The following is a 12986-nucleotide window of genomic DNA, read 5'->3' as shown; positions in this document are numbered from 1 at the left end:
GCATATACACATATATACTTACATACACAAGCATATACATATATGTATATATATATATACATATATATATATATATATATTACGAAGTTATATCTATACAAGGTATATATTGTATAATATTTACAAGAAAAAAAGTATAAAACAAAAATTACAAAATATTTCTTCACTTAATACATAAGATACGATAAATGCTTACAAATCAATGTGTGTGTGTATGAGAGAGAGAGAGAGAGAGAGAGAGAGAGAGAGAGAGAGAGAGAGAAAGAGAGGGAGAAAGAGAAAGAAAGAGAGAAAGAAAAAGAAAAGTAGAAAGAGAGGGAGAAAGAAAAAGAAAGGTAGAAAGAAGAGAGAAAGAAAAGGAATAGTATTTTAAATGTCGATATATATAATAAGTGTTTCAAATTTAATAACCACGTGACCTGATGTATTTGACTTATATTTTATAAAATAGGTTATTAAATGTGTCTATATATATATTTGTGCATTATATATATGCATATATATATATGTATGTATATATATATGTGTATATAATATTCATATATATATATATATATATATATATATATATATATATATATATATATATATATATATATATATTTTAGTTTATTAAACGTCTTCAATGGTTCATGCCTATTAGTTGTTATGCATTGAAAAATATATATATATATACATACATATATATATACATATATATATATATATATATATATATATATATATATAAAAGATGAAGATAATAATTGTATAAAATGATAATCGTTCTATACAACAAAGTAGACTATCCCAAATTGTATGGAGAAAAAAAATCAGCACTGTCACCTCTCTATCTCTAAAAAAAAAAAAGAAAAAAAAGAAAAAAAAGAAAAAAAAAAAGAAAAAAAAATTACGAGACCTTCAAAAGTATATAGAATCTCGAAATACACACGATGTTTTCATATTATTAAAAATTAAGTGACATGAAAGTAATGGTAAGACTATACAACTTACAGTCATCAATGTAATCTACTTTGTACATTCTCTGTGATAAATTTGTGTAATTTAAAAAGATGATGATGGTGAAGAAGGAAAAAGAAGATAGAAAGAAAGAAATAAAGAAAGAAGGAAAGAAAGAACAGAAAGGAAGAAAAGTAAAAGAAAAAGTAAAAGAAAAAGAGATATGTATATCTGCCCCTCGCGAACTTATTTATTGTACAAAATAAAAATATACCTTGTGTCAAAAAAGAATGAAAAAAAAAGAAGAACTATATAATATAGATATATCCTATCGAATCCAATCATTTACTGTATGCTCGATTATTCGAATGATTAATCCTTTGATGGTATAAAAAAAAAAAAGTATATGTACAAAAAACAAATACAAAAGTATGTTAAAAAGTAAAAAAAAAAATATAAAAATAAAAAAAATAAAAAAAAAAAAAATAATAATAAAAAAAGAAAGGAAGAAAGAAATAAAGAAAGATAGAAAAAGAATATGTATTCACAGGGGCTTCCAGTTTGCATCAAATTCAGACCAAGTATTTTTAAAAACGTATTGAGTTGAATCAAAGAAGTAAACAAATGAAATATTATTAATGACAATTAAATCGTAACATTTGGAAATATACATCTATTGTGTACTGCTGTTTATTAATTTACATAGAGCCAGCCCAAATGATATACATACATATAAAATGATGATGGTTGATGATAATGATGATAGCTCTAGAGAACATCATTAAATGGAAGACAGTCATGATTCACAGACTGAAGGAAGGAATAACAAGCCAAAAATCAAATGATATCCATTGTAATGTGATATTTTAATTTACTTCAATGAAAAATTGTCCCATAGTCTCTTTATCCAAAATTCTATAAATAATTTAATCGATTTATATTATATATATATATATATCGAGAAGATTGGAACGCCCTGTATGTACACGTATATGTACGTACGTACGTACGTATATTTATACGTATATATGTTGACAAAAGTGTGTATAAGTATATACATGAGAATAAATTAAATTAAATTATTTCTGTTATTTCTTTTTTTTTTTTTCTTTTCTTTTCTTTGCTACATACCATATATATGTATATGTAAATGATGATCAGCAAAAAACATCTTTACTTACAAACACCTTTATCTAAGTAGAACACGAATGCACATTGCATGTAAGAAAAAAAAAAAAAAAAAAAAAGATAAAAAATAAACATGTAGATATATTAAATTCATTAATTAGTTTTATCTATGTATCTTATAGATCCGCTGATTATCCTGACCCTGTCCACGTATTCACCAGTTTTGCTCTTAATGGTTGAAATTCAATCTCAGATTTAGATATTCCATACTCTTGCAATTTACTTTCATATACTGATAATAAATCATCGTGTGCTTTACAAGCTTTAGCCAATTCATATTGGAGATCTTGTATCGCTGTATTTTTTCGATTCAACATATCCTTAAATGTCACATTAAACGTTATGTTTATTAGGTTTTAACAATTCTTATGATTATGAATAAATTCATGTTGCATAATAAATATGTCATAAAATATTTTATATTATAAAAGTTATGCAAAAAAGAAAAAAGAAATGAAAGTAAATTAAAAGAATAATAGAAAAGAAAAATTATATACACACACACACACATATATATATATATATATATATATATATATATATATATGTGTGTAAATATATAATAATATATAATATATAATAATATAAAATATATAATATATAATAAATATATAAATATATATATATATATATTTATATATATAATTTATCCTGTTTCTTTATTGTTTAATAATTCTACATTATTATATAATGTAGAATTTTTTATGCAACATAAAAGAAATAAAAAAGAAATTATAAATTCAATATCTTCAAATTTGTAATTTAATAATTATCATGATTTAAGACGAAAAATATGAAAAATTGATATATAAATAAATACCTCCAATTTTTTATTTACATTCACGACGGCTGTAGGATCTAAATGAGCAGCAGCCAAGACTTCGCTAATTTGAACTTCGCGTTGTTCTAACAATTCAGATAATTTTTCTAATTTTTTTTCTAATAGTACATTTTTTAAGCCAGTCTTTTGTTGCAATTCCAATATGGCTGATACGAATCTAGAATGAAGATCGTCTCTTTCCGATTGACACTAAAAAAAAAATTATTTTCTTTTTTTCTTTTGGATCCGTGTAATATCATAAAAATATTTATATGGATTTTATTAAAATTTCTTAAATGATATTATACTTTCTCAAATCGTAGTTCCAAAACTTCATTCTCCCATTTTAAATTGTCATAATCCTTGATAGTCAACGACAGTTTTCTTTTTGTATGCTAAAATAATAATAATAACAATAATAATAATAATAATAATAATAATAAAAATAATAATAATAATAATAATAATAATAATAAATTAGTATATTAATCAATAATATACAATTTCTCTAGTAAGAAATGTTAAATAATAATTGCAAATATATACTTACGGATAAACATTGCTTATCTTTTTCATAATTAACAAGTTGTCGCGTATAATCGGCTATTTTTTCTCTCAAACTCTTTAATTCCGTAGAAAATTGTTTATTTTCCACCGTTAACTCGCGTACCTGTTTCTTCATTCTATCTTCGTTATTCTTCATTAGTTCCATTTGTTCCTACATAAAAAGAAAAAAAAAAGAAAGAAACAAATGAAATTTTTTAACGAATTTTAAACAAAAAAGAAAAGAAAAAAATTCCAAATTCAAATGTGAAATCATACGAGTCTACTTTTTCCTTTTTTTTTTTTTTTTTTTTTTTCAATGATACATACATATATACCTTCATACTTTGAATAAGTGACAAGTTATTTAAAGTAATATCATTGTAATAAGTTTTCATCTCTGTAAATGCAGTTTCATGATTTTTAATCAAAGTGGAAATTTGTAAATTTTTTCTCTCCTCTATTTCGGTAATTTCCATTTGATGTTTCAAGGTCAATGATTCGTATTGATTCGTTAATTTTTGTTCGTACTTTTGTTCCAATTCTATTGCTTCCGATTCGAATTTTTTCATGATGTTACTTATTTCTTCGGCATGATGCTGTTAAAAAATAAAAATCATTTACAATTTTATATTATAATCCAAATAAAAATTAATTAAATAAAATTGTTAATATTATATCAATAATATTATTTCCAAATGCTTTAATAATATTAAGCATTAATTATTGTTACATAAAATTGTACAAAAAGATATATCTAATTTTTTAAATAAATTCTCCAAAAAAAAAAAAAAAAAGAAAAAGAAAAAAGAAGAAGAAAACTCCGATATTAAAATTCACTCAATATTAATTCAATATATTATTACATATAAAATATATAATAAGAGTTTACAAAAAATTCAAAATATTATAATTTGCATGATAGATGCAAATTGAAAAGGTCATGAAATAATGATTATTATCTTACAAGTTTCAATTCATGCATTTCATTCAAACGAGCCACTTCCTGTTCCCTTTGTGCTTTCTTTAATTCCTTTTTATCCCTAATGAGCTCGTTCTCTTGAGATACGTGATCATCTTGCGCCATTTTAAGAGCAACCAAATGGTCTGCTTTTGTTTCAGACAAATTAGTCTGGTGTTCATACATCAAGTGCTTTACTTTTTGTTTGTACAATTTCATTTCCGCATCATGCTTTTCCTGAAGTTCTTCCTTCTCTCGTTCTTTATTCCTAAACAAAACAAAATAAAAAAAATATATATATATATACAGTATATATACTACTCTTAACATAAATAACATGCTACACTTCAATTATATACTGAATAAATCACGATGAAATAGAGAATATTAAAAAAAAAAAAAAAATATTTTTTTTTAAATACTACATCAGAATTTTTTATTAAAATCGAATACCCTATATATACAAAAAAAAATCGATATTATAAAAATATTTTATAACATTTTAATAAATAATAATTACCTAACAATGGCACGTGATTCGTCCAATTGATGTCTCGATATTTCCCAAAAAGTACGTAATTTATCTCTTTCTAATTGAAAGAAATTTCTTTCCTCCCTTTCACGTTCCATCTCTTCTAATATCTTATGAGCATATATCTCAAGTTGTTCTCTATTCATTTTTGATGTATCCACTCCGTCAACGGTGTCCATTGCCTTACCCTTTGCTTTTTTAGGCCCCTATAAAAAAATATTTCACATAAAATAACAAAACAATTTTTTCGAAAATTTTACTCCATTAAAAAGAAAAAAGAAATTATTTAATTATATATAAAAGAACTATTGCATATGAGAATAAAGTAACTCACCATTTTTGTTCGTTCGAAACTTCACTGTAAAAAATACCTTTTTAAACACACTTAAAATAGTTTCTTGATTATAATCGATAAATCATTTACAATATATCCCAATAATTAGATATAGTTAGTAATGAAATAAATGAGGTAAAGTATTGCGTATAAAAAAATTAATGAGTTTCTTTTTTTCTTTTTTCTTTTTATTTTTTATTTTGCAAGAAAAAGAATTAAAAAGTAATGTGATAGACTGAACTATCACGTTAATGACTTCGGTCTCGTGGTACAGAAATGTTTGGCAATTTAGTTACCAAGCAACAGAATCTATATGACATACTTGTATACTTCAACAGAATTTAAAACATGTTAGAAATGAATATGCCATATACATAGTTCTTTTGCCATTTCAAAGTTTCAAATTAAAAATGAGGCAAAAAGGAATAAAAAGAAAAAAAGAAAGAAAGAGAAAGAATAAGAAATTATTAAACCTTACGGAAAATATTAAAAACCATTTATTATTTATACGATTATATTTCTTCAATGACAAATATATTGAAATGATAAATATGCGAAATACTTAATGGATTATTTCGCATTTTAATTAGTAATTTTAATTTCAATTAGATTCATATTAATATATTCACATTTTTCATTTGGTATTATACATAATATCGAAATCATCTTATTAGCAATTATAATTTATACAGATATTTTTAAAATCTACATATTAATTCACTATTATTTCTGCTAAATTTCCAGCAAATACGAAGTATAACAGAATTACTAATAGTAAATTAATATGTAGATAATTAAAAAGAAAATTGTGACAGGAATGATCGAAAGAAAATTTTATAAAATTATTTCAATACACCTCTTTTGTCATATTATTAAATCTCGACGTGCGTTTTTATTATATACTAAAAATATATACGTTTTTAAATCTTACAAATATTTATTGCCAACATATATATATATATATATATATATATATATAAAAGTGTATTTACTGGTTTATAACACATATAATAAAAAAATTGAATTTTTTAAATAATGTTAATTTCTTTAATACTAAAATGCATATAAAATCACACATTGTAAATAATAAAATAGTTAAGTAAAAAGCCAGCCTTGTTTCAAATAGTATACTACCAACTTCCTAAAAATCTGCAGTAATATAATGATTAATAATTATGCATTTACAATATAAGCACATTGCCTTTTTATTTTCTGTGCTCTATTTTATATATATATATATATATATATATATATATATATATATATATATATATATATAATATATATGTATATATATATATTATATATATATATATATATATATATATATATATATATGTATAATAAACATATATATGAACATATATTATGAATATTAAGTGAATATTAAGTAGATTCTTGTTTGCCGATTGGCAAAGCCAATTCTAAATATTTTTGTCTTTTTAAGAACTATTGTACAATTATTAGGAAATGTGACTGATCAAATTGGTAATCGATGTATTGCAGTGCAAAAAAAATTATGCATAGCAATGAATATCATTTATTTATCATTAACATTATTCTAAGCAAATCCTTCTTAACAGGTCAAGTATTGATATCAAATAAAAGTTTTTAGAACCGACGATAAGAATCTACAAGTATTTTTTTTTCTTTCTTTCTTTTTTTTTTTCTTTTTTTGTTTTTTATTTTACATATCATTCCAACTTTGTATTAAAAAACCTTAAGAAATATTATATATTAATAGATAAGCTGCCAACTAGTCTAAAATGTTTGTCATTTATTTTTTTTTTTTTTGCTGGTATTGTTTTATGATATCCTAATATACAGCGAAATAATTCTTTTTTTTTTTTTTTTTTGTACATACTGGAATTAATACTAGATTATTCATTATACAAATATTTGTTTACAAAGAAACATAAACAATAATATATGCAAACTAACATACCAATAAAATGTATATATGATTATTATAAAACATGCACGTATAATAAACATATAGACGCAAACCTTGTAATAAAATATTATTAAAACTCATCGATACCTTATGCAATTAAATTGTGTATATATGTGATACAGATATATTAAGAGAAAAAAAAAAGAAAAATAGAAAATAAAACTATATCAATTAAATTATGAGGTAGACCTATCCTATACAACGTATAAAGAATCAGGCGATTCATATGCATTTGGGTTTGGTCCATTATTACTTATATAAATTATATGATGTTTGTGCCCAGAATAGGAGTATATGCGATAATCACGTAACCCAATCTTAGCACGAATATCCTGACATTTGAAAACTTATAATAAATAGTAATAAATAATAAATAACGTGTATTTCGTAAAAGTGCCTGCGAAGATACATTGTAAAACATATAGAAGCATTAAATCATTATGCTTTTATTACAATTGATATTACGTGATTAATGCGTAAATTCCTAGAAAACGAATCAAATATAAGAACAGATTCATACATACATACATACATACATACATACATACATACATACATACATACATACATACATACATACATACATACATACATACATATATATATATATACATATATATATATTGAAAAATTGATAACGCTTTATATGAATTTTTTTTAAAGTAGATTTTCCCAGCTGGAATGCTATGTTTAAAATAAACTTACTCAGTTTATTTCTCCTTTAAATTGCAATAAACATCCCACTGCTCCAAAATAACCCTAGAAAGAAAAGATATTTTATTAGACGGAGAAGAAAACAAATACTTTTCTTTCATATTATCTATTATTTATCATATATATATATATATATATATGTATATATTACCTCATGCTCTAAAAACAGAGCTTTCATTGTTCCTTTAGACCAATAATCCATAGCATAGGCCAATAATTTCATAGAAATAGGATTGACCCTGAGGAAGTTACCAACGAATACCACCTAAAAAGAAATGTTTAGTTTTTCTAATAGATGTCGAAATTAATTAATATGTTTCTTATAAAGATTATTTAATATGGTTTATTACCCTTTCTATCTTTTCATTAACAGCACACATACGTGCTATGGAACCAATATTATTGGTGATAGTGACAAGGGTTGCACGTGCAAGGTCTTCCTTCGTAACAGCATTACGACGTTCTTTAAAATTCATTTGCCCAAAACTAAACAAATTGAACGAATAAAATATAAATGAATAGAAAAGTAAGATTAGAAAAAAAAGTATGTAAATAATAAATTTATATTATCAAATCTTATTTACCTGCTGGCAACAAGATCTCCAGGAAGACCAAATGGCTCGTAATCACCCCCATAGATATCTTTTACTAATTTATCTACTTTAGTGTTGTCACCACCTGTTGCTAATTCAATTGCTTCTTCGAAAGTGTTACAACCAGTGAGTAAACAACATAATCCTAAGAATGTTCCACCGCCTAAACTATGAAATTTATTTATGTGTTACAAATGACACATCATCGAAATCATTTCATATAATATATTAACATTAAAATCATTGTATAAATTACTTACCTTGTTCCAGATATCCTCTTATAATTTTCTGGTCCATAAACTGCTAATATACTGACACCTGAACCTATATTTACTAGCTGTCATAAGAAATTTCAAATAATTAATTACAATATTCTATATATTTTTTTTTTTGCTTTGTTTAAAGAATATTAATATCATACCAAGAATGGATAAGGTTCAGAAAAATCATATGGTACTTTTTGACATCTGTTATCATCTGTTGGATAAGACCAATAATAGCATTCATGTGGATTAGTTATTTCTACATAAAGTATGCCTCGTATTAAACTGTCCAATTCATCAAATTTTGCCAAACTCATATTTACTTCCTGTAAATTGGATTGACCCTATATAGTTACACATAATTAAACAAATTCATCATATATGATCAATTAACGTTAATCTGTTGTTGTTAAAATTTACAAATACTTTTTTGAAATTTTCTTCAAATTTGTAGGCTCCGCCTCCAGTTGCACAAACAGTGGTTACAAGATTCGCCATACCTTTAGATTTTGCTAATGCTAGAAAATTTCCCATTTCGCTGGTAGGAAATCTAATAAAGTGTAAAGTACCACGCCTGCCTCTAACATAAACATTATCCATCTATAAAATGAAATAAAATAGAATAGAAATAATCTATGATTTATTCCTATGCAAATATAAATATGATCAATCTCATACCTGTAAATGCGTATCTCTATGACCTGTTTTTCCATAGGCTGAATTTTTTGTAAGATAACGTCGAATATTTTTAAGAGTTTCAAGTTCTGCGTCAGCTTCATCTCTCGTTATATCTTTAGGTTCAAAATATACTAATTTGCACAATGTACCACCTATATCCATTCCAAACCACGGCATCGCTATAAAAAATAATTGTATATAATAAGCTCAAATATACTAATATAATATATAGGATATATATATATATATACACACATATATATATATATATAATATCTGAAATACTTTCATAAAAAAATAATTACTATAAAAAACCATCTAATATTTTATAAATAAGAGTATATTATATACTTCTGAAATTTTTAAATGGCTTATTATAATTACTTCTATAGGTTTTTCACAATATTGGAAAGTTAAATTGAATAAAGGCATTAAGCATGAAGCTATATAATAAATAAATCAAAAGTTATAACAAGTGCAAAATAAAATACAAGCAATATATATATATATATATATATATATATATATATATATATATAAATATAAAACACAAGTACAATAGTAAAAATATATGTAAACCACATATAGCATAAATCACAAAATTTAATATAAGTACTGTGAAAATAAAAATAAAAATAAAATTGGCTAAACCAAGCACACATACAGTTTACGGACTCACACGGTGGTGAATTATTCTTTGAGTCGCTTTCCGCCACTTCTGCCCCAGAATAACCATTTGATGCCATGATTTTATTGTTCAAATTTTTCTTAAAGCTCTGTGGACTCATTATTAAATTCTAAATTTTTTATTGTAAATAACTGTAGTACCACGAACAACTTCTTTGCTATAAAAACAGAATAATTTCATAAAAATAATTTATATAAACATTTTAATAAGATCTAACATTAAACCGACTAAAACTAATATTCGATAGGGAGATTAATAACCGATTAATATTTTTTCTTTTTTTTGTAAATAAAATTTGACGATATCACATTTATAGACAAATATTAAATGTTACGTATTCCATTAAAATATAAAAAAAAAAAATATATAATAATTCTTCTAGAATGATAAACTAGCTTAGTTGTCGTTCAATACGTCTAATTCATAATAACTTGTAGTCGAGTATAGCTAACTTTATAACTGGAACTAACTTCGTAAGGCCATTTATCTTTATATATAGGAGGCAAAGGTTACACTTTTATTATGCATGCCATATATAGGAAACGTGAATAAATGTTAATATAAATAAGGTTACGGCAATGATATACATTTGAAAACATATTACTCCTTTTATTTTTATTTATAAATCATTCGAAGAAAAAAAAAACCCCAAAAATCCTTTTGTTTCTTTTATTTTACTATGATCTATTACGACTATACCAATCTGCATAAGTGTATTGTGTGTACGTGTACGATGTATACGTGTACGATGTATACGTGTACGAAGCTTCTCGATTAATGGGGAAAAAAAAAAAAAAAAAAAAAAAAAAAAAAAAAAAAAAAATAAAAGACAATTTTTCTCTATGCAAGAGATTCGTGTCTTTATAAAATCACAAAATCATATATCACGTTCAAAAAAAGCACGTTGAAAAGCAGATCTTATGAGAAAATAAATGAAGAAAGTAATATTTACCAACACAACAACAACAACAACAACAACAACGATAAACAACAGATATAAACTTATTTTTCTTCTGTCATCACATAACAACAACGTTCTCTAAATTGTGAAAATAGTAAGGAATACTTCAATAAGAAATGCCACCACAACGATTCCTTTTGTTTTATTTTTTCTTTTTTTTTTTTCTATTTTTGTTTTTGTTCCTTTTCTTTTTTCTTTTTTTTTTTTTTCTTTTCCTTGCTTTTAAATATTCACCAATATCATAAAACTATTCTATAAAACTATTTCTACAATTGCTACAACACCCAGGCTAAATAAATTATTCGCTTTTCGTAAGCTCAAATACGATAAAAGTAATATTAGAAATAACGGTTACGGAATCGACTTAGCAGAACGAATGATATTCTGACGAAAGACCGCATCGTCATCAATTTTGAAAGAGCGATCAAAAGTCATACGATCGGTTAACAAGAAACATGATATAAACTTTTTAAAACGAATCATGTGATACCAATGAGATTACCTTTTTTTCCTTTACTTCTTTTCTTTTTCTTTAATATTTTTTTTCTTTCTTTCTTTTTTTCATGCTACTAATATAAAACGAAAGAAAAATTTATTTAATATGATAACCTATCAAGCGAGAGCAACAGAGAGAGAGAGAGAGAGAGAGAGAGAGAGAGAGAGAGAGAGAGAGAGAGAGAAAATTGAACAAGAATAACCTATGTATATATACTGTCAAAATGTCGGACAGTGACCAAAGCAAAATTGTTTATAACTGGAATTTAATTGAAGAAAACGTAATATATAAAAAAAAAAAAAAAAAAAAAGAAAAGAACAAAAATAACGATTGTCCTAACGATCATACTAAAAACGACGACTCTAAGCGATAAAATAAATTTTTTAACGGCTTACCTAAGGGCGTCATTTTTTTTTGTGCGGAATAATTCAAATATAAGATCGTCCGAATCATTAGTAATATTCAAACATATTATCACTGCTTAGGACAGATGATACACCGTTCTAGTCGTCGGTTATCTTTCTACGTTTTGCGGTAATCTGACCAATCCTTCAATCAGGGACTTATATATTTTTTTTATTGACACAGAATCACGTATACGTGAACGTTGATCCATAGTATTTCCTTTTCTGTTTACATCTCCGTCACGTCGATTTCATTATAAATACAAAATCATGTGTTTTATATCGACTTTTTCTTCATCGCACGAAATTATGAAATTCGAGTAATTGATAAGAATTCACATATACCTTCTTAAATATATATAAATAATTACAATTAATTATAATAGATATTATTAATACAACTGCAATGCTAGAATTTGTCAAGTAAGTGCACAACTCCTAGCGCCATCTTCTTTCTTTCTTTCTTTCTTTCTCTTTCTCATTCTTTGATTCACACTCTTGCTATCTCTCTCTCTCTCTCTCTTTCTCTCTTTTTCTCTCTCTCCCTCTCATGGTATACTGATCGATTAAGGTGGTAATATACATATATAATCACATATACTTTTAATAAGGGTTGATACAAATTATTAGAACAAAATTCTCAACTTGTTCTTAATCTTTAGGCTTATTTTTGTGTAACATTATATAAAATTATTCTTTTATGTATATATAATTTATACATTGTTTCTATTTATCATTTGATTCTACGCTTTTTCTCTTTATTTTTATAGTTCAATGATAGTTGCATTAAAAGAAAAAGCATACATATTTTCAACTTCCTAGAATCAAGAATAAATAAATAAATAAATATATATATATATATATATATATATTTAAAAATATTAAATAATATATATTACTTTGAAAGTATATACATAT

At 24.3% G+C, this 12986-nt stretch overlaps 2 protein-coding genes across 8 annotated transcripts; both read right to left on the bottom strand.

Annotated features, from left to right (window-relative positions):
- Positions 1–1967: 1967 nt before the first annotated feature.
- Positions 1968–8021, bottom strand: LOC124948159 (dynein regulatory complex subunit 4). Its single transcript, XM_047491389.1, has 9 exons — positions 7977–8021; positions 5318–5367; positions 4972–5189; positions 4458–4719; positions 3829–4089; positions 3498–3665; positions 3256–3342; positions 2948–3157; positions 1968–2447 (listed from the first exon to the last, which is right to left on the bottom strand). The coding sequence occupies exons 2-9, from the start codon at positions 5318–5320 to the stop codon at positions 2259–2261; spliced, it is 1398 nt and encodes a 465-aa protein (XP_047347345.1). The 5' UTR covers positions 5321–5367; positions 7977–8021; the 3' UTR covers positions 1968–2258.
- On the bottom strand, positions 6857–12854 carry LOC124948161 (pantothenate kinase 3). 7 transcript variants are annotated; one of them, XM_047491396.1, is made up of 10 exons: positions 12060–12853; positions 10199–10364; positions 9520–9698; positions 9268–9441; positions 9000–9185; positions 8839–8915; positions 8570–8746; positions 8336–8471; positions 8137–8250; positions 6857–8030 (listed from the first exon to the last, which is right to left on the bottom strand). In XM_047491396.1, exons 2-10 carry the CDS (start codon positions 10305–10307, stop codon positions 7977–7979), a joined length of 1206 nt encoding a protein of 401 aa, XP_047347352.1. In that variant the 5' UTR covers positions 10308–10364; positions 12060–12853; the 3' UTR covers positions 6857–7976. The 7 variants fall into 7 exon arrangements, with proteins under 7 accessions (XP_047347352.1, XP_047347348.1, XP_047347353.1 ...); XM_047491392.1 differs by having other exon boundaries at positions 10184–10364; positions 12060–12852; XM_047491397.1 differs by having other exon boundaries at positions 9000–9167; positions 10184–10364; positions 12060–12850.
- Positions 12855–12986: the final 132 nt, after the last annotated feature.

This window comes from Vespa velutina, chromosome 3 (assembly GCF_912470025.1).
Source record: "Vespa velutina chromosome 3, iVesVel2.1, whole genome shotgun sequence".
NCBI classification, from domain to species: Eukaryota; Metazoa; Arthropoda; class Insecta; order Hymenoptera; family Vespidae; genus Vespa; species Vespa velutina.
Note: the sequence above shows the minus strand (reverse complement) of the source record. Positions and strands in the feature narration are given on the sequence as shown.

Excerpts from the sequence above, each read along its gene's own strand:
- LOC124948159 (XM_047491389.1), bottom strand. Across the intron at positions 4,720-4,971 it reads GAATCACGTGCCATTGTTAG|GAATAAAGAACGAGAGAAGG; the intron begins GTAATTATTATT and ends TGTTTTGTTTAG. Across the intron at positions 4,090-4,457 it reads AAATGCATGAATTGAAACTT|CATCATGCCGAAGAAATAAG; the intron begins GTAAGATAATAA and ends ATTTTTTAACAG.
- LOC124948161 (XM_047491392.1), bottom strand. The coding sequence starts at position 10,307 with ATGAGTCCACAGAGCTTTAAGAAAAATTTGAACAATAAAATCATGGCA. Across the intron at positions 9,442-9,519 it reads ATAGAGATACGCATTTACAG|ATGGATAATGTTTATGTTAG; the intron begins GTATGAGATTGA and ends TTCATTTTATAG. Across the intron at positions 8,472-8,569 it reads GGAGATCTTGTTGCCAGCAG|TTTTGGGCAAATGAATTTTA; the intron begins GTAAATAAGATT and ends CAATTTGTTTAG.